Source organism: Bidens hawaiensis, unplaced genomic scaffold (assembly GCF_021521415.1).
Source record: "Bidens hawaiensis isolate Kalapana, Puna unplaced genomic scaffold, B.hawaiensis_p1.1 tig00013805_1, whole genome shotgun sequence".
NCBI lineage: Eukaryota > Viridiplantae > Streptophyta > Magnoliopsida > Asterales > Asteraceae > Bidens > Bidens hawaiensis.
In genome coordinates, this window is record NW_027492179.1 from 410,743 (window position 1) to 433,054 (window position 22,312).

A 22,312-nucleotide genomic window follows, 5' to 3' on the forward strand; every position below is an offset into this window, starting at 1 on the left:
TTTAACTCTTCTTGTGTTTTCAAGCTTGCGCTCAGCTCAGGCTCGATTCTTTATTATTATTATTATTATTATTAATTAATTAATATATGTTTTTAAATAAATACCTTAAGTAAGCATAAGCTCGGCTCGAGCTTGTGTCATACTTAAACAACCCAAAACTCGGTTGTAGAGTTTGAAATTAAACATAGAAGTTCAAAAGAGGTAAAACTTAAAAACACACAAGGCTCGTTAACTCGTTAAAGCCCAACGAGCCTAAATGAGCTTCCCATACAAGGTTCAAGCTCGGACTCAATAACTAAACAAGCTTTATTTGAGACTCAGGTTCAACTCGAGCTCATAAAAGCTCGGCTCATTTAGAGGCTTTTTTTTATCAAATTAGATCTCGAGTAGTCGAGTAGCTTGCGTGTTGGTTGACACAATACACACCCTCCTAGTTTTGGTTCAATTCGGTTAACCGGTTACGTACCTCTTAATATTATTCATCGTCTAAAACCAATGGGCTGACCCAACACCCATATTATATTTCAGCCCAATAGAAGCCAGCGAAGAAATGCAATAACCAGAGAAAGCTTTCTCTTCAACCCTCACTTCCTTCAACACTGATCGCATCTTAAATTCATTTTCAAATCACTTTAACGGATGATTTCAGTAAACAACTAACGGATTATTAACCTTCATACACTCAGATTCAATAATTCACCAGCGTTAGATCTATCTATTTTATCAGATCTGAAATCGGAACAATAAATTGACGGATAGATCTGATCTGTGGATTGGAGTGAATTGATTGATGGCAGGGGCGGCCTCTGCGCTGTTTCTTCTGGATATTAAAGGCCGTGTTCTCGTATGGCGTGATTACCGTGGCGATGTTTCTGCTGTTCAGGCCGAGCGATTCTTCACTAAGCTCATAGAGAAAGAGGTAGTTGTTATTATTATTAATATGTTGATTTCATTTCTATGATTTGATAGAATAAGCTTATAATAATTTGTATAATAGGTCTGTTAGAGTAAGGTGTTTGCATTGTTGATTTGAACTAGGCTTCCTTATTAGGTTTATGAATTAGATCGATAACATTTGTTAAGCTTATTTCTCTGTTTTCATTTCATAGATGTGAAATTCAGTTATTATGATAAGTGTTTTAGGTCCATATTTTGTGTAATAGGTTTGCTAGAGTAAGCTGTTAGCATTGTTGATTTTGAGTTATGTTTAGTTATTATGTTTAATTGTATGCTTCACTAAACTCATAGAGAAAGAGGTTGCTGTTGTTATTGTTATTGTTATTGTTATTGTTATTGTTATGTTGATTTCATTTCTATGATTTGATTTGATAGAATAAGCTTATAATAATCATTTGTATAATAGGTCTGTTAGAGTAAGATGTTAGCATTGTTGATTTCAATTAGGTTTAATTATTAGATTGATAACAAGCTGATTTCTCTGTTTTCATTTCATAGATTTGTAATTTGTGTATTATGATAAGCGATTTAGGTTCTAGTTATGTGTATCAGGTGTGCTGAAGTAAGGTGTTAGTATTGTTGATTTGAATTAGTTTTATGTGGCAGGTTTAGGACCTTTAGGTTTAGAAATTGGATCGGAAACATCTGTGTGATTCTATGTTTCTGCATTTTTTTGAAATATCTTTATTATGATAAGTGTTTAAGGTCCTGATTTGTGTATTAGGTGTGCTGAAGTAAGGTGTTAGCTTTGTTGATTTAAATTAGGTTTATATAGTAGGTTTAGGTTTAGGAGTTAGATCGAAAGCATCTGTTTGATTTGATAGATTTGTAGTTTGTGTATTATGATTGGTGTTTTAGGTCCTAATATTGTGTAATAGGTGTGATAAACTAAGCCGTTAGGCATTGCTGATTTGAATTAGGTTTATACTTTATATAGTAGGTGTAGGTTTAGGAATTAGATCCAAAACGTTTGTTTAATTGTATGCTTCACTAAATTTATAGAGAAATAGGTTATTATTATGTTGTTTATTTGATTTTTGATGTTGATTTGATAGATTAGAAATTCATTCATTATGAATCTATGATAAGTGGTTTAGGTTCTAATTTTGTGTAATAGGTCAGCTAAAGTAAGCTGTTAGCATCGTTGATTTGAATTAGGTTTATATATTAGATAAATGATTCTTCACTAAACTCATAGAGAAAGAGGTTTGTTTTATTGTTGATTTGATAGATTTGAAACTCGTTTATTATGATGAGTGTTTTAGCTCCTAATTCTTATAACATGTTGATTTGAGTTATTCTTATTGAGTAGGTTTGGAATTAGGTCGAAACATCTGTTTGATTGTATGTTTCTGTATTTATTTGATTCTAAAGTGTAGTTACATGTAACTACTAAAGGAATAGTGAATGGTTCTGGATCAGCTAGCTCAAAACTGTATTCAAACTGTGTTTATTCAGCTTGAAATGTATCAACCACTTGTTTGAAACACTGATAAAGTGTAGTAACAGCTAAAGGATAGTGGAAAAAAGGGTTATTTTGTTGTTAATCAGTCTCTTGCTGTAGTTTAATATGATCTGATAGGTTTTTATTTCGGTTGTCTTGGTAAGTGTTTTAAGGAAAGAAGTGAAACGTTACCAATGTCCTACTGTGTATAGCAGGTCTGCTACAGTTGTTTGCATTGTTAGTTTGAAGTATGCTTATTTAGTAGGTTTCTGAATTAGATCGAAAACATCTATTTGATTGTAAGTTTCTGCATTTTATTATAAAGTGTATTAGCAACTAATTGAATAGTGAAAGATTGTTTGATCTGGACAGGCTAGTTTAAAACTGTACCCAACCTGTGTTTATTCAGCTTGAGTTTGATAAGTGTTGTTTGAAATATTGATAACCAAGGGAGCATCCATGCTTATTGATGTAGAATATAGTTTTTATTAATTGTATGCTTGCAAATGGGTACATCTAATCTGATTATGGTATGTTGATGAATCTCAGGGTGATCAAGATGCTCAAGATCCTGTTGTATATGATAATGGTGTCACCTATATGTTTGTACAACACAACAATGTATACCTAATGACTGCATCGAGGCAGAACTGTAATGCCGCTAGTCTTCTCCTGTTTTTACATCGTGTAGTTGATGTAAGCACTCTTCTGTAATTGATTGAATTAGCTTTCATTTCTTCGTTTGTAAGTTACAATATATAAGTCACATTTTGCCACAGAAACTTTCCTAACATTTTTTAAAGATACTTGTAAGGAATAAGTGAAGCAATATTAAGCCCTAACTTAAATTCACTCATCTAAATTTATAATATTATCTTCACAAGGTCTAAATGATATATTTATCAAGTTCTTGTTTGTTGTTGGTGACAGGTATTTAAGCATTACTTTGAGGAGCTAGAGGAGGAATCACTTAGGGACAACTTTGTTGTAGTGGTATGCATATTTTACAATATATTCTCAGGAAAATGCATGTAAAACAAAGTTAAAACTCTTGGACATCCACTGAATTTACACATAAGTCCCTTTACTTTATTTTTTGTATGATTAAGTTCTCGAACTTATAAAAAATCAATGAAAAGGTTCTTAGTATTAAGTGTAGGGACTTGGTTATGCAAAACAGGGCATATTTGTGTTTCTAAAAGTTTTGGGACTTAAACTTGCAGAAAAGGACATATTTGTTAAAAATAAAGTCAACTTTTTTATTGAGTTTTTACAAGGGATCTAATCATGTGTAAATTATATCCAAGGACACATATGCTCAGTAATTATGACACCATTATATTTTGCAGTATGAATTGCTTGATGAAATGATGGACTTTGGTTATCCTCAATTCACGGAAGCTAAAATTTTGAGTGAGTTTATCAAGACCGATGCTTACAGGATGGAAGTTACGCAGAGGCCTCCAATGGCTGTTACAAATGCAGTGTCCTGGCGTAGTGAAGGGATACGGTACAAGAAGAATGAGGTAAGTCTTCTTGTTAGAGCTAGTTAATTATGGATATGAGATCACAAGAATAAAAAAAAAACTAAATAATATCTGCTTGCCTTCTTCAGGTGTTTTTGGATGTTGTGGAGAGCGTGAATATACTCGTCAACAGCAATGGTCAAATTGTTAGGTCAGAGGTTGTTGGGGCACTGAAGATGAGGACTTATTTGAGGTAACTTTATTTACACTTGTTCATTTGCCATATATCGCTTAAACACCTCAAATAGTCACATAAGTTTTATGCAACTACTAAATGGTGACGTGTCATTACTTGCAGTGGTATGCCTGAGTGTAAACTTGGGCTGAATGATAGAGTATTGTTGGAAGCACAAGGACGATCTTCTAAGGGAAAAGCTATTGACTTGGATGACATCAAGTTTCATCAGTATGTCCTTCTACCCTTACATGTTATTTAACCTATGATTGTAGTTTACAAGTAAAAAGTGGTCTCAACATTATTGTAAGGCCCCGAACCCGGTGACCCTACTTTAGCGTCGGATTTACTCATAAACACAGTTCTTCAAATCAGAGTTTATTAAAACTTTTCGCGGAATATAAAACATCAATCATTTGTTACAAAACATTAAATCTTTTCTTTGATACCATAACACAAAACTTTATATTTAAAACATCTTTACTTCTTTCTTCAGATGCCAGCCGTTCAATCCATGCCGTGTGTCATCCTCATGCTAACTCTATAATCAGCTCACCTGCGTGCATACTAAAAGTCAGCTACGCTGAGTGAGTTCTAGTTAATCGAACGCCATACAATACATACACATACATACATATCCGTAGATACATATCCATACTTCACTAGTTACCCTTCTGTTCTACATACATACTTGCTACCATACATACATACATATCTACAATCACTAACCTCAGTCTACCGAGAGTACGTTCATAGTTCACCGTCTATACCTGTACTCAAGGTCGTGAACACGTACAAGGTTCGCAGTCCTTACCTATGTTCACCATTTATGGTACGTACAAGGATCGCGGTCCTTCCCTATACCATAGTACATCCACAACACGTACAAGGTTCGCAGTCCTTCCCTATGTTGCAACCTAATTCATAGCACGTACGAGGTTCGCAGTCCTCCCCTATGCTACAAAATCAGCACGTATAAGGTTCACAGTCCTTTCCTATGCTGAAATACATCCACAACACGTACAAGGTTCGCAGTCCTTCCCTATGTTGCAACCTAATTCATAGCACGTACGAGGTTCGCAGTCCTCCCCTATGCTACAAAATCAGCACGTATAAGGTTCACAGTCCTTTCCTATGCTGACACCTATCTACATTACGTATAAGGTTCGCAGTCCTTATCTACGTTTACATATATCATCTACTTCACGTATAAGGCTCGCAGTCCTTAACTACGCCATCACCAGCCGAGTCTATGTCCGACAGAAGCTAGAGGGATTTGCCATCCTAACTTACTATGTCGAACGTAGAACTCACATGCCATTCGTGTACCTAAATACACATACTTACATTATAACATAAGAACACTCTAGGCATTCTTTACCTCATTCATTTAACAACCATACCCCTTGTCGTTACGTGTAATATCCGAAGATCGTTCACGCCCCGACAAGTATTCATTTGAAATATTCATACATCTACGATATATAATATTCGTACCTTTATTTTTAACCTGACAGTACGCGCAATATCCGAGGATCGTTCGCGTACCGACAAACAATCATTCATATCTATCACACATATCACATATGACATACACTTATCACTTAGGATAAATGTATTAACAACACATCGAGTATGCACACAGCCCCGAAAACATAACAAGGAATGGGGCTAGAAACTCACCTGAACACGGTTACGTTCACCGTTAATCGTAATCCCTTTCTTCAGCTGTGCACGGCTGACTGTATAACAAGTACACGTATCAAACAACTATCACTACTCATATCATCTTTCCAGTCTTAACTACTACCCACAACGAACGGGGGTTCGGGGGCAGCGCCCCTGGCAGCGGGGTCTAGGGGCGGCAGCCCCTAGCAGGGTCCAAGGGGCAGAGCCCCTGGCTGGGGTCGAGCTGCCAGGTCAGCTTGGAAAAATTTTATTTACATTAACTGTCTTAACACATTTTCCATTAGGTTTTTAATTTATTTTCTAAGCGAACTTAACTTTAGGCGAAGTTAAACCTTAAGCGAACTTAGCTTTAGGCGAAGTTAAACTAGCTTTAGGCGAAGTTAAACCATAGGCGAACTTAGCTTTAGGCGAAGTTAAACCTTAGGCGAACTTAGCTTTATGCGAAGTTAAACCATAGGCGAACTTAGCTTTAGGCGAAGTTAAACCTTAGGCGAACTTAGCTTTAGGCGAAGTTAAACCTTAGGCGAACTTAGCTTTAGGCGAAGTTCATCAGGCGAACTTAGCTTGCAGGCGAAGTTCATCAGGCGAACTTAGCTTGCAGGCGAAGTTGTCGTCTGCAGGTTCTGTTCGCTCTTAAATCCTTCGTTCCTTAACCAAATAACTCGATTTAGGTACCCATGGAATCGTCTGACCAGCGCCTACAAACCCCAACTATCAAATCGACCTAACATCGATGTTTAGAGGGTGCGATTTAGGCATATAGGTTACGGGTCCTTTTTATCAATCGATTAACCCATCAAATCATAACCATTTTTAGTAAGTTTAGCTTTGTTGGATTCGTTTTTACCATACAAACTCAGATCTACCATTTCTCAAATCAAACCGAACCTATACGAACGATTTCTAACCATAAACGTACCTTGAACGAGTCGAACTTACGAACACGAGCTGGTCTTGTTGCTTTGGTTCGTCACGACGATCTAGCACCAACTAACGTTTACTCTCTCTCGGATCCTGCTCGTTTATGGTGTGCGTGTTTTGAATGTGTAGAGATTAGAATGGAAAGAGATGAGGTTTAGGGTTTTATGGTGGTTTAGGGGATATTTATATCCCTTAAAGCCCATGGACCTAAGGCCCATTCTCATTTAACCCATCTCAATTAATCTAACTCTAGCCCGACTCATACCAACTCCTACTCTATTATTTATTTCCCGAGTCAACTTTCCCTCTATTATTAAGTAATATAATTAATATCATTTTGGAAATTTCGGGATGTTACAATTATCATTGTATCTAGTGGTGGCAATCTTAACCATTAGTTAAGAATTGGCCAATTTGGGTTTTAGGGGTTAAATGGATTTAAATTTTAAAATGACTCGTTAACAACCAGTCCAATTTGCCACGTCTTTTTTTTTTTAACTATTTGTATACACATACTTTTGTTGTGTTTATCAGTATTTGCTGCTAGTTCAGCCAATATGCAATTTTGATACAGGTGCGTGCGTTTGGCCCGTTTTGAAAATGATCGGACGATATCCTTTGTACCACCCGATGGAGCTTTTGATCTCATGACATATCGAATAAGTACTCAGGTTCTTGCACTTCACCCTTCATCACTGAAAACTTAATACCCCTCTACTCTCACTTTATTGGATTTTGATGTTTTCTTTCAGGTTAAGCCTTTAATATGGGTGGAAGCTCAAATTGAAAGGCATTCAAGAAGCCGTATGGAAATAACCGTCAAAGCGCGGAGCCAATTTAAGGAGCGAAGGTATTAATGCTTCTCAAGTGTCTACAAAGTACAAACATTTACTTTCGCTTTTGATTATGGTTTGACTGTTTTGACTTTTGGCAGCACTGCAACAAATGTGGAGATTGAATTACCCGTGCCTGCTGATGCGACCAATCCAAATGTCAGGACTTCTATGGGATCAGCTGCTTATGCACCTGAAAGTGATGCTCTTAGCTGGAAAATCAAATCATTTCCAGGTGGCAAGGTAAAAACCTTGTATAGTTGTGTGTGTGTGTGTCTATATATATATATATAGGGTTGGTATCATTTAAGAACTCTAAAAAAGTTAAGAACTCTTAGGAACCCTTAAAAACCAAACAATTTTTTAATTTTTTTTATATATTAACATTATTTAAAAGTAGTTTTATCATATTATATATAAAAAAATTTGATTACATATATTAATCACAAGTTTACATATATGTAAATTTTATGTACTAACAAATTTACATATTTGTAAAACAAAACATAGATATGTATAAAAACTAATTTTCAAAATTGTAATCGTAGATATAGATATAGAAAATGATAAAACTACTCTCAAAGAACGTTAACATACAAAATTTTTTTATAAAAAACGTTAGTTTTCAAGGGTTCCTTCAAGTTCTTAAATAATTTAACAGTTTTGTAATGATACTCATCCTATATATATATATATATATATATAATTTCGTGTTCAACTACAATTCATGCGTTGACCAAGTCAAAGTCAAATTTGTTGCCTGATGGTTTTTTAGGAATACATGTTGAGAGCGGAGTTCAAACTTCCTAGTATAACAGCTGAAGAAGCAGCCCCGGAGAGAAAAGCTCCTATTCGTGTCAAGTTTGAGATACCGTATTTTACCATTTCGGGAATTCAGGTAATAGACAAACTGTCACTTTAGCTTCATATTATGGTCTATTATTCACACAACTCATCTTGGTTAAGCTAATTTATGTTATTTTTGGATTTTGCAGGTTCGTTACCTAAAAATCATCGAGAAAAGTGGTTACCAGGCCCTTCCATGGGTGCGGTATATAACAATGGCGGGAGAATATGAACTACGGCTCATGTGAAACCTTTTTATTCTAAGCAAGGGTTTTGTATTTAAATCCATTTACGGTCTAATACAATTGTTTGTCAAGCAAAAGTTCAGTCTCATGCACCGGTTTTTGTATTTGTTGTGCACAACCTTCATTAATCATAAGTATCAAGTATGTTTGTGGTTTCTACAAAATGTTTTAGTTGCTTTATTGAATATATGAAACTGCTTTTTCGTGTTTTAGTCATTATGTTTGATTTTTGATTTTAATGTTTTCAATGTAATCAAGGGGCACTAACGTGTATGCCGTTTCGGGACAACAGATAAACCCAAGCTTTAAGTTTTCATTACTAACGATACTCGTAACTCGACGCTAGAAAGCATGTATATTATCATCATACCTGTGAGTTGTGACTTGTCAATGGAAAATGTATCTGAACTTCACCTTATGCATATTCAAGTTGAACTTGACGGTATGCATATATGGCTCTTATAAGAGGTGTTCAAAAAAATCCGAATCATTGGTCTTTGGTAATTGTTTAGAGAATCTATTACACATGTCAATATAAGATTGGATGGTTATATGCCAATATGGCTCTTATTAGAGGTATGCATATTCAAGTTGAACTTGACGGTATGCATATATGGCTCTTATCGGAGGTGTTAAAAAAAATCCGAATCATTGGTCTTTGGTAATTGTTTAGAGAATCTATTACACATGTCAATATATGATTGGATGGTTATATGCCAATATGGCTCCATGTATGGTGGAAGAGTGAGGGGAGGTGCGGGTCTTTGAAATGGACCATTCGTGGTAAATACGTGTTTTTTTACTATGATAGTCGAAAGAGAGAGAAATGTGTGTAGACTGTGAGATCCAAAATATATTAAGATATGGTGAAATTCGTGGGACAATAATCTAGTAACACTGAGATGGCACGTATGTAATTTTCTCACGTTGCATACACCTGACAAACCAAAATGAACCATGATCAATTAGAATATTGTTATTAATGACCAACATTTATGTATTCTGTTTCTTTTTGTATTCTTTTTTCATTGCTAAACTCAAAAATAATTACAATAAAGTTGAAGGTAATCAGGTAACAAGCTACGCCGTAACCTCCCTTAGAATAGCAAATCCGATTCTATTAAAAATGAAGCTTTGGGTTTTAGGGCCAGGAAACCGAATGTATGATAGATACATGTGTTGATTCTCTAAACAAACTAAACGTATCAGCTCTATAAAAAAGTGATGTTGTCTTGTTATTTACGGTAAATGTGTTTTTTTTTTAAAGAAACTTTTGGTACTCCTATCAAATCTCAAAGGACCTTTTAGCAACATTCTACTTATATAAATAGCAAATAGTTAATAATAAACCGCCAATATTGGGGAAAATTAGAAGCCTCTAAAACCCTAGTTCTTACTGAAGGTATTGTGCTTCGTAATTTCACCAAGTTTCACGCTCATTTCGTTTAATTGTTAAATATATCAGTTTAATTCAGCAGCGTTCGTATATATGTTCAATTTTGAGAGTTTTTACGGCGTTATATGATTCTAAAATGTTATATATCATTATAGATATGTTTAACGGTACTAATTAACCTGTAGTTTTCGTATTATGTGTGAAACTTTCAATATGTTTATGATTTGGTGAATAATTAAGGATAGAGATGGAATTAGGGTTTATATTTTGCATAATTTGGTACCTGCTATGCATTTGATTTGACGGTTTGAATGCTGCATTTGATTATTATTGCTTTAGTATGGTTACTTGTTTCGATTGTCTTAACGATACAAGTTTGCATGTTCTTGGATTACGTGTGAGGTTTTCGCTCTGTTTGTGATTTTGATGAAAAATTAAGGCCAGAGTTGGAATTAAGGTACAGGTTATGCATTTGATTATTATGTTTAGGACTCGTATAAAAAGCAGAATTATTCAGGGCCGTAGCAGATTCTTCTCTGATACGTGCCTATAATGAAATTGCACTAACTTTGACGTTATTTTACTAAATTCGTGAAAATAACGTCAAAAGTGGCGGAAGGTTAATCATGCATCATGAGGTGGCGTTGATAGCCGAAAGACAAAGGTACATGTACCAATCAGTGGGTGTCCCAATGGTTTGAGTGTTATGTATTTAATGGCTTCATCATACAGACACCCGGTCCCACCTATACAAGTCGTATAGGATCATACAACTGGTATGTGTCAGCTTTTGTCAAAAGTCGATGACCAATACCAAACGGCACGTAAAAACCTATACGAGTCAGATAGCCCTATACGACTTCATTTTTTTTTATGGTTTTAACAGCTATCTTCCTAACGTCTAGCTTAAAACGCTTTTTTCCAAGTTATGGTTTGAGTGTTATGTACCAATCTATTTATTTACTATGAATGCTAAAAGCTTGAATTGTTGATTTGAAGTAAAGATCTACCAAACAATGGTTGATTGGTGGATATCTTTGGCGGGTGCCGTGGTTCCTGCATTGATGGCCGGCCAAGCCTTAAGAGCGAAGAACCGAAGAGCTGAAGAAGAAAGATTAAGGAGTGCTAGAGGCCGAGAAAAGAGTTCTGATGACATTTTCGTATGTGAAAGGGTGTGCACTTCAAAAAGAATGTTAAAGAAAGTGGGGTCGTTTTCTAAAGACCCCGAGCCCGACACGTGTGTCACCGTTTGTGGGGTCTCTGAGCTTGATGCTTGCGCTGATGCGTGTGCCCGAACCGTTTGTGTGAACCAACATCAAGTGCCAAACTGGAATGATATATGTCTCAAGAGGTGCCAAAGTGAGTGCCTAAAGCTCTCAAATTCTTCAAATTTGCCTTAATGGTATTTACTGTGTTTTTGTCAAGTTAAATGTTTTGGTTTTTGTTGTGAATTTGTGCTATGGAAGTTTGATTATTGGATTTTGTGTATGGGTCAAAACGGGCTGGGTTCAGTTGGTTTGACACAAACACAGGTCAGCTTGGTCAGTTGGTTGTCGGGTTATTTTTTGTTATGACGTTTGTTTGGTTGTCATGGGCTAAAAAAACCCGTTGTACTCCTTGGATCGAGTAGTATTTGGCGTATATTAATATAGAGTAAATTGCGGTTTTTGTTCATGTGGTTTTCAAAATTCATTCAAATAATTTAGAATTTGTGATTTTAGTTCATGATCTTTCATTTTTGTTGCATTTAATTCCACGTTGTTAACACCGTTAGTTTTTTTTAATTTAAGAGGTATTCAAGTCTTCTTGTTGAGGCGAGGCTGATAGATTAAAATACTCTATCCTCAAAAATGAAAGATAGGGTGACCAAATTCACAAATTTTTTAACAAGCCACGTTCACAATTTTAAACTATTGAACTGAAATAACAATATTTTAACAAGCCACATGACGAAAAACAGACTTTACACAAATATCTAAAAAACTTTGTTGGTAAATTTCTCTAAAGTATATGGTTTACATGATAGGAAATATAAAAGCTAATTTTACTATGAGTCAAAATAAAAGTTAATTGTATTTTCTTTTGAGCACCTCCAAAATATACCTTTATTTATTATTAATATTATTTAATTTATTAAAAGTACCATTTTTGTATTAAATTTAAATATAATTTACACTGGGATAAGTGGATATTCTTTACTTGAAAACTTTATAATACTTTCCCAACACTACAAGACAATAATCATTAATGCTTCCTTAACAATTTCACTAATTATTCTTCTTTTCCTTTTCCAGAAATTACTAATTATATTTTATTAAACAAAAACGTATCTTTCATATCATTTTCAATTATTTTTTTCAACAGTTAATTGTTATTTCAGTTGTATTAAGACAGACAGGCCATGCATTTTCCAATCCATGCAATCGAAGTGGTTATTCATGACAATAAAGTTCCAATAACATATAGCTAGTCGAAGATATATGGCTACGATAGTTCGATGATGTCTAAATAACCTTGTGTTTTCATCGAAGATCCCTAAAAACTCTATTATATCGAAGATGTCTAAAGATACCTTTCGTCTTCATCTACCATGCATAAAAATGTAAAATCAAATAAAGCCGGATCTAGTATAAAACAAAAAACAAGTTGTTTAAGGTGTCACTTTTTATGATATTGTTTTGAATAAGTATAATATATTTATATATTCTAGCTATACAATGTCTCATTCTCGTGGCACATTTGATCTAAACAAAATTCCTTTATAAGATAACTAGATAACACAAACAATTTAGGCCATTAGCTAAGATGTTAATACTTAATAGTGCATAATATCCTTATAAGCTATAAACCATGAATAGATATTATCTTAGATGTTAATGTCAAAACTTAGTTTTTTGAAACACGAATTTACACTAAAATATATCAATTATCAACTCGATCATCCCCAATTCGATTGTCGAAAAAGACATTAACATGACAGTATAAACTTGTTTTCATAATCTTCTGTTATTTTAAGCCTTCAATGTAACCCTTTTAATTTGTCAAGTAATATTTACGAGTAAAAATACGTATATATATATTCTATTTTTTGCATAATGACGAAACTGTCCTTTATTTTCTGTTAACATTTAACGGAAGTTACAGTTAGCTAGTATCTAAAGTTGTTACAAATTTAAAAGTTGAATATCCATATATGTGACTTTTAAACCTAGTACTCAATCCTGTTACTTTCGGTAAATGTTTAATATTGACCGTGTAATTGTGTCTATTTTATAACTTTTAATACACGCATGAAGTTTTCTTTTACAAACATAATGATTAATCTTAGTATTTTAAGCAAAACTCTTTTAGCTTTCGACCATCTAAAATCAAACTAGATTGCTTTTATTATTATTATTATTATTATTATTATTATTATTATTATTATTTAAGAAAAAACTCACTAATATAATAATCATGCATAACCATGCATGATGCATCTACCTCTCTCTTCCACCATATTATCATGCATACTTTCTTCTTGTACCAACCATTTGTCCCATTCCTTCATATCTCCATCCCTCTCTCTCTCTCTCTCTCTCTCTCTCTCTCTCCCACACACATCTTAGAACCTTGTAGAGAGAGAGAAGAGATAATAATATTCATAATATTAACAAATTTCTAGAGATAAAGAGGGCGTCTTTATGCTATATAATTTTCAAGAACTCTAAAGAAACAATGAATTAGAGTTTGGAGAAATGAAGGATTATTATTCAATCAACCAACCAAAATTATTATTACCACCCAAAATAATCTTTATATCTCTTATAATCCTATCTCTAATCTTCCTCACCTTTCTTTTCCTACAATCTCACAACTCTCTCCAAAAGCCCATATTCGACAACCCGACCGCCATCAAAGGCATCAAGATCCGACCCGGATACACCTCCTACGAAACCTACATCCACCACCAACTTAAAAAAACCACCAACCCAAAACTTAGAAAAATATGGACCTCCCGAGACTGGGACCGAAAAATCCAAGTCTTCCAACGGTTTTTCACTCGTTTAAAGCGAGAAAAACTAATCTTTAATTCATCTAAAGCACTATGTGTGGGTGCTCGGGTCGGGCAAGAAGTGGAGGCATTAAAACGGGTCGGGTTGACGGATTCAGTCGGGATGGATTTGGTCCCATACCCGCCTAATGTGATAAAAGGTGACTTTCATTACCAACCATTTGATAATGAGACATTTGACTTTGAATTTTCAAATGTGTTTGATCATGCACTTTACCCGGATAAATTTGTGGGGGAGATCCAAAGGACATTGAAGGCTGGTGGAGTGTGTGTGTTACATGTGGCGGTTTCTAGACGGTCGGATAAGTACTCCGCGGATGATTTGTTTAGTGTTGAGCCGTTGAAGAAGCTGTTTGATGGGTCGGAACTGATTAAGGTCAGGAAGGTTGATGGGTTTGGGTTAGATACTGAAGTGGTGTTTAGAAAAAGAAAATTTGGTGTATAGGATTTATTTAAATATATAATTGTTGTTGATTTAGATTAACAAGATTAGTTATCATAATTTTTATTTATCAAATATTTAGTTAATTTTTATTTATCAAATATTTAGTTTTTATATATAAATCATGTTTCAATACACATAGCATGATTCTAAACAACTAGTATTTTACCCGGAATATCAACTTGGAAATGTGATGACTACTTTAATTCAGTATCATGAATGAGGCCAGGTCTAAACCATATAATATATGTTTAAAAAAAGCTCAGCTGGTCTAACTTAAAAAAACAAATGACCGACTTCAACTCCTCACTCAATGTTGTTGCAGTTAAAATCTCATACATTTCATTCCCAAGGCCAGCTTCTGATGTATAAAACTAACATAATCAAGTCAAAATTGTTAAGGAGTAGAATAACACAAATTATAAATAATCATGTCCTCTTCTTTGATGATTTAGATGAACTTTCACCCTTCTTGCTACTGCTGATTCTTGTCTTTTTCCTTCCCATGTTTTCCCCTTTCGCTTTACTCCACTTAACGCTAAGCACATCACCCGACAATACCATTCCACCCTCGTTTTTCAAAGCGCTCTCAAACTCCACATCCTTGTCAGCAATCGCGCGTCTTTGGAGAAACTCGGGGTTCAACGCAACATCACTGTTGCTTTATAATCATCCTAAAATACAATCACAAAACAAATTTAAGTTCAAATATCTATTATCAAGACAATTGACATCAACGGTCAACCTAACAAACCTTGACTTTTTTTGCAGCTTCACCAAGATCCTCTTCCACTGTAATCTCGTGTGCCTTCAATTCCACCTCAAATTAAATAGTAGACAAATATGTACAACAATTGTTAAACAACCATTTAAATAACTATATATGAAGCTTTCTAGAAGAAATGAAAACAAAACAAACCTCGATGACATACAGAATATCTGGAAGATGATTCTTTGATTCATTACCAGGACCTGCTCATAAAATAAATAAAGTATAATCAACAAAATACATACTAAATATAAAAAAAATGTCTGCAGAACAATGGCCACCTATCATTCGTTCATCTATGTTTAGTTATATACGTACGTTTATACTCCTTTATATGTGTTTATCTATCTCAGCTTTGTTCCTTCGTTTTTTAATGTTTGTTTACGCTCGCGAAGCGTTGATTTACGTTCGCGAGCCGTTCATTTATATTGTCATCAAAAGAACATATATAAACATGAACACATTTATCTTCTTAATGATTAAGTGTAAGGCCCCGAACCCGGTAGCCTTACTTTAGCGTCGGATTTACTCATAAACACAGTTCTTACAAATCAGAGTTCATTAAAACTTTCGCGGAATATAAAAACTTTCATGAAACGTTACAACAATCCAAAACTTGCCTTATTTAAACATTCTTGTCTTTCAAAATAAACGTCAATTACATTAAAACATCTTGAGTCTTCAAATGCCAGTCTCCTATTCGCCCACCATGTGCCCGCTCAAGCTAGTTGTCTCATTCTACTCACCTGCGTGCATACTAAAAGTCAGCTACGCTGAGTGAGTTCTAGTTAATCGGACGCCATACAATACATTACACATACATACATATCCGAAGATACATATCCATACCTAACTAGTTACCCTTCTGTTCTACATACATACTTACTACCATACATACATACATATCTACAATCACTAACCTCAGTCTACCGAGAGTACGTTCATAGTCCGCCGTCTATACCTGTACTCAAGGTCGTGAACACGTAAAAGGTCCACAGTCCTTACCTATGTTCACCATTTAGGGTACGTGCGAGGTCCGCAGTCCTTCCCTATACCATCCTACATCCACAACACGTACAAGGTCCACAGTCATTCCCTATGTTGCAACCTAATTCATAGCACGTACGAGGTCCACAGTCCTCCCCTATGCTACCACATCACAAATACAGCACGTATAAGGTCCACAGTCCTTTCCTATGCTGCAACCTAATTCATAGCACGTACGAGGTCCGCAGTCCTCCCCTATGCTACCACATCACAAATACAGCACGTATAAGGTCCACAGTCCTTCCCTATGTTGATGCCTATCTATAATACGTATAAGGTCCGCAGTCCTTAACTACGTTGTCGTCTATTATCTGTAACACGTATAAGGCCCACCATCCCTATCTACGTTTACATCTATCATCTACATTACGTATAAGGCCCGCAGTCCTTAACTACGCCATCACCAGCCGAGTCTATGTCCGACAGAAGCTAGAGGGATTTGCCATCCTAACTTACTATGTCGAACGTAGAACTCACATACCATTCGTGTACCTGTATACACATACTTCACATATACAATAATTACATTATAGCATAAGAACACTCTAGGCGTTCTTTACATCATTCATTTAACAACCATACCCCTTGTCGATACGTGCAATATCCGAAGATCGTTCACGCCCCGACAAGTATTCATTTGTAATGTTCATATATCTTCGATATATAATATTCGTACCTTTATTTTTAACCTGACAGTACGCGCAATATCCGAAGATCGTTCGCGTACCGACAAGCAATCATTCATATCCATCACATATATCACATATGGCATACACTTATCACTTAGGATAAATGTATTAACAACACATCGAGTATGCACACAGCCCCGAAAACATAACAAGGAATGGGGCTAGAAACTCACCTGGATCCTGTTTCTCTCCCCGTTTATCGTAATTCCCTTCTTTAATTGTGCCCTGCTAACTGTATATAGGATACACGTATTAATATCCGTACTTGGTCTGGAGTAATCTATGGGCATTGTTTTAGATTACATTATACTTAGGTTATTTGTATAAGTCCAAGGTGTACAGCTTTTAATTATTTAATATTCCAACTTTCTTTCTTTAATGCTTTAACTTAACACCCTAGATTATTCTTTTGACGTATAATGACATGGGTACGGGTATATGTATGTTTAATAACCCATATTTAACTCGAGGGCACTTATACGTACTTAATACCATGTATTTGGGTCTTTATTATTTTTAATTATATTATCAATAAGCCAAGTCATTGTAAACAAGTTCAATTATTTATTTTGCGATCGAGTTCATAAGTTCCAAGTGTTTTAGGTTTCGGGTTTACATTCGGGCCTGGTTAGAAGTCGGGTTTGCAATTGGGCTTGGCTAAGTTCTAAGCCAAGACATTGTAGACAGTTTGGGCTTGGGGCAGGTCCTTGGGCCGGGTTGCGAAATAAAAAAGTGGGGCCCAGCACCCCTTATCTAAACATCGAATCCATTCTCTGTCCTTTCTTTCTTTCTTTCTTTTTTACTTGTTCAACAACCCAGTAAACCCAAATCAACGAGACTCCCAACATCGCTTATTCCTGTGTAATCGAGCCTCCCTTACTGACCGGCAGTCGCTTCCAAGAGTAACCGGGTTCTAGGTGTAATCGATCTGCGTAATCGGATCTCAACTGTTCGAACGATGATGTGAACGAACTCCGTGTAATCATTGTTCTGGATTCTAATCGATCTCATATACACACTGATTTCAGTTTGTAATTGAGTTCTGTTGTAAGCGAAGTTAAGCACTAAGCTCAAGTGGCGAAGTTAATGTGGCTAGCGAAGTTGTTCTTAAACAGTGGCGAACTTATAGAATCTGGCGAACTTACGGATCTGATTTAAGCGAAGTTTGGATTGGCGAACTTGTAGGCCTTGAAGGCGAACTTATACGTTTGAAGGCGAAGTTCATCAGGGAACGAACTCTGTGCAGGCGAGGTTCATTGAAATCAAGTTTACGGGACTCGATTGACATGATTAAAGAACCATGGGTTGTAGATTGAGCCTAACCCCTGCCCGTTTATTATCATTATTATTATTGTCATTTTTAATCATCTTCTTTAAAACAAGGGAAAACTTAACTATTATTCATTTCCTAACGTTTCCATTTTTGGATTCGTTCCTTACATTTTTAACATCAAGTTCGTTACTTTAAGCTTCGTTTATAGCCGATCTATTATAGTTTCAAGTTTCAAGACTAATCGTTTATTAAAACATAAACTTTAAGATCAAGAACTTACCTTTTCGTGTTTGTTTGGCTTAGTCACGGACCCTAGATCTTGTATTTATCTTGCGTATTGAAGGATCTATCAAGAATCTCGTTTACTTGGTCTTGGATCCCACTCTCGCTCTCGGCCGTATATAGGTGTAGGTATGTGTGTGTGTTTTTGAGTGTGTAGAGATTATGATGGAAATGAAATGAGGGTTTAGGGTTTTTGGTTGGTTTAGGGGATATTTTTATCCCTTAAAGCCCATGGACCTAAGGCCCATTCTCATTTAACCCATCTTAATTAATCTAAGTCCATGATCCGTTCTTTACTCGACATTACTTAATTAATAACGCGAAATCACTAAACGTAACTTTCTTTATTTAACCTTATAAATTTTAGGATGTTACACTAAGCATGAACAAATATAAAACGTGTTCTTTCAATTATATACGTTCGTTTATATTCCTTTATATTTGTTCATCTATCTCAACTACATTCATCTGTTTATGTTCATTTACGCTCGCGAAGCGTTTGTCTACGTTCACGAATGGTTTTTCATACTACCATCAAACGGACATATATAAATAAGAACATGTTTATTTTCTTAATAACCGAACACAAAAAAAAACGTGCTTGTTTAGTTATATGCGTTTGCTTATATTCATTAATATTTGTTCATCTATCTCAGCTATATTCATATGTTTATATTTGTTTACGTCCGTGAACCATTCGTTCATACTGTCATCGAACAAACATATATAAACATGAACACGTTTATTTTCTTAATGACCGAACACGAATGAAAAAAAACGTGTTCTTTCAGTTATAAACATTAGTTTATATTCCTTAATATTTGTTCATCTATCTTAGCTATATTCGTTTATTTATGTTCGTTTACATTCGCCAAACCGTTCGTTTATATTGTCATCAAACAAACATAAATAAACATGAACACGTTAATTTTCTTAATGACCGAACACGGACAAGAATACCGTGTTCTTTTATGTGTTCATTCGTTTGTTAAGATAAAGGCAAACGGACGAATACGAACATGCCCCGTACGTGTTTATTTGGTCCGTTTACAGACCTATTGAAACAAATATTACCTTCGATATCAACAAATCTCTCACAATGGTGTTGGTAAGCGTAAGCGTAAGCATAAAGGAGACCATAATATGAATGGTATCGCCGCGAACCAAGTGAAGATGAAACTAAATGGCTCTAGAAGCTAATCAAACTACTAACCAAAATAAACTTATTAGGCACAAAACGAAAATTCTTGAGAATGTAAAAAATAAATAATAAAATTTGATTTACCTCCTAAAGATATGTGATTCCAATCCCGGTAATGTAATCTAGGAAGAAGAACCTATCATACACAAACATATAAAGCAATTAAAATGAAAAATTAACATAATTATGAACAATGAAAGTGGGATAATAAGTAAAGTGACACCTACAATTCGAATACAACAACTGTGCCATTTATGAAGAACATTTTGAGGTAGTCAACTTGTCAGGCCACTATAAAACCTGCATCCAAATATGTTTATCGGTAGTGAGTTGTTTTAGAAGACGACACAGAACAAACTTTTCATGAAAAATGATTTAAAGTTCTAAGCATTAGGTTTATCAATGAGCTGACTTCTACTACTACTGCTATAAACTAATAAAAGATCATTAAGCACCAAGCATGATAAAGATGATTATTACAACCTAAATACAAAGCCCATCCCCCAGACACCTGTTTGACAACAGTTAGTTATTTTGTTCTTATTACTCAATAAACATATAATCACTAATATCCCAAAAACAAATACTTAATTTCCCATAATAACCTCCCATAACATCAAACAAATATCCTAACAAAATCTACTAATTTCCCATAACAGCAAACGAATATCCAAAAACAATATCCCTAAGTCTGCAAAACTACTTATATCCCAAAAACAAATACTTGATTTACCATTAAACTTGGTAGGTCTCATTGAAGCATAAGAGTTAAAATTGAAACAACAATAGGTTAAATAAATTGTATAAATTAACATGTCGGAGTAGAAAGAACCGTGAGCAGGTAACAAAAGTAGGCGATGATAAATAGTAGAAGTTACAAAAGTGCTGCTCATGTATACAGATCGACGCGGGTAGGAAAAAAGGGGAGTGAAGGTAACCGTCCAGTAACTGGTGAGAATAGGTAACCACTATGAAAACTGTCGATTAAGTGGTAACCACTATAAAAATATGAAACAAACAGCCCTGTCTCATTTCGTTAAGACTAATAGCACCACTGTTGTCTACATCAATGACACGAAATTGATCTTTGAGATCAGATATCTCTTCTTCACAAGCGTCCTAGCCCATGCCTATTGTCACATCAAATATAATCTTTTATCACTTAATATTCATAATCTAGCTCGTGTGATAGTGAGAGATCAAAACAAATGTTTACCGGTAAAGCAATATGTTTTAGGTGACTATACTTTACATCATCTTATAAGTTATATCTCCTGCAATCTCAAAAATGAATATAAAAATATATCTAAAACATGTATACACATACACAAGGCCTGTGCATCAGTTGATAAAGATAGCCCAGATTCAATTGGTCAAAGACAAATGGGTCGTTTTTAATTTCTAATAACTTTTTGTTTCAATCAAATTCCTGAATTGCCCTTATATGCAATTACGCAATTGGGAATACCCCCAAATATGTGCTTCAAATTCTAAAAATACTCTTCGGGTGCAAATACCCGTTTGTATACAATCAGTGGCCATGGTGCAAACTGATTGTATTCAAATATTAATATAAAACTCATTAAAAACTAAAACAACTAAAAAATACCCACTCATGCTATTTTCTCATTACGTATGCTTGCATTCAAATATTAATATAAAACTGAAAACAACTAAAATATTACAAACCTCTACTCGAGATACTAACCACCCCTTTGGTCAATGAAATTGTGTCTCCACTGAATGGATACCCCTGTAGATGAAAAATTGGTAGTTATAAACACATATCATATAAGGTTAATTATTGAATTACAACAATGAAACCTACCTTTAATTTTGGCATATATGTTCATCGTGTTGTCATCATAAGCCCCTGTGTATGATAGCCTAAAATCATTAAAAACTAAAATCAAAGTTAATATAAAAAAATTAATGGTATGCAAATAATCATTGGATTTCATTATAGTTATGAAATAACCTAATTAAGTTACACATTCTTTAATTATAAATTAAGCAACAAAGAACCCAACTGTAAAATACCAATTCAAAAACAACGGGCATTGAGCAAGTTTTAAGCGAATAAATACAATGATAATTAAAAATATTGTAAGACGAATATAGTATATTTACCTTGAATACAGTAAATAGGTTATGAATCACCGTCGATTACACTAATCAAGAAAGAGATGGTCAAATTCGTTGGCAGAGAGAGATAGACGAAGTTTCCACCCTCAGACGAGACGACGATGGTAACTACCGCGATAATGTTAATTTTCTAGTGAGCCAGAATTTTCATGACAAATTTGGGTGAGAGGAAGTGAGTACGGATTTGGATGCAGAGATATATTTAGGGTTGGAGGTTGGTTACCCACGACGACATGGACGAAAAAAGAGGGATGAATGAAACCTCCGTGAAAACTACCACTTGAATGATATTGTACGGCTAGGATTGAATCTCAGGTACCATCTATAGATTGAATGATTTTGTACGGCTAGGATTGAATCTCACTCTTCTATATCCAT

The 22,312-nt window shown here is 34.9% G+C and overlaps 2 protein-coding genes, 1 long non-coding RNA gene and 1 pseudogene across 5 annotated transcripts; 3 read left to right on the top strand and 1 right to left on the bottom strand.

The window, feature by feature from the left end:
• The first annotated feature begins 558 nt into the window (after positions 1-558).
• LOC143544973 (AP-1 complex subunit mu-2-like) lies at positions 559-8,830 on the top strand. The gene is made up of 11 exons (XM_077036942.1): positions 559-919; positions 2,951-3,097; positions 3,332-3,394; positions 3,751-3,927; positions 4,017-4,120; positions 4,226-4,333; positions 7,287-7,383; positions 7,465-7,562; positions 7,647-7,788; positions 8,321-8,443; positions 8,541-8,830. The coding sequence occupies exons 1-11, from the start codon at positions 791-793 to the stop codon at positions 8,637-8,639; spliced, it is 1,287 nt and encodes a 428-aa protein (XP_076893057.1). The 5' UTR covers positions 559-790; the 3' UTR covers positions 8,640-8,830.
• A 1,148-nt stretch (positions 8,831-9,978) lies between these two features.
• Positions 9,979-11,507, top strand: LOC143544940 (uncharacterized protein At5g64816 pseudogene; annotated as a pseudogene). Of its 2 annotated transcripts, none has more exons than XR_013137337.1 (2): positions 9,979-10,038; positions 11,037-11,507. The product of XR_013137337.1 is annotated as an uncharacterized protein At5g64816 pseudogene, transcript variant X1 (transcript). The 2 variants fall into 2 exon arrangements; XR_013137338.1 differs by having other exon boundaries at positions 10,000-10,038; positions 11,032-11,507.
• Positions 11,508-13,585: 2,078 nt separating this feature from the next.
• Positions 13,586-14,606, top strand: LOC143544941 (uncharacterized). Its single transcript, XM_077036913.1, has one exon. The coding sequence runs from the start codon at positions 13,770-13,772 to the stop codon at positions 14,529-14,531; it is 762 nt and encodes a 253-aa protein (XP_076893028.1). The 5' UTR covers positions 13,586-13,769; the 3' UTR covers positions 14,532-14,606.
• Positions 14,607-14,729: 123 nt separating this feature from the next.
• LOC143544942 (uncharacterized) lies at positions 14,730-21,962 on the bottom strand. Its single transcript, XR_013137339.1, has 4 exons — positions 21,920-21,962; positions 21,479-21,542; positions 15,274-15,503; positions 14,730-15,202 (listed from the first exon to the last, which is right to left on the bottom strand). It is a non-coding gene; the product is annotated as an uncharacterized LOC143544942 (long non-coding RNA).
• Between the last annotated feature and the right edge of the window lie 350 nt (positions 21,963-22,312).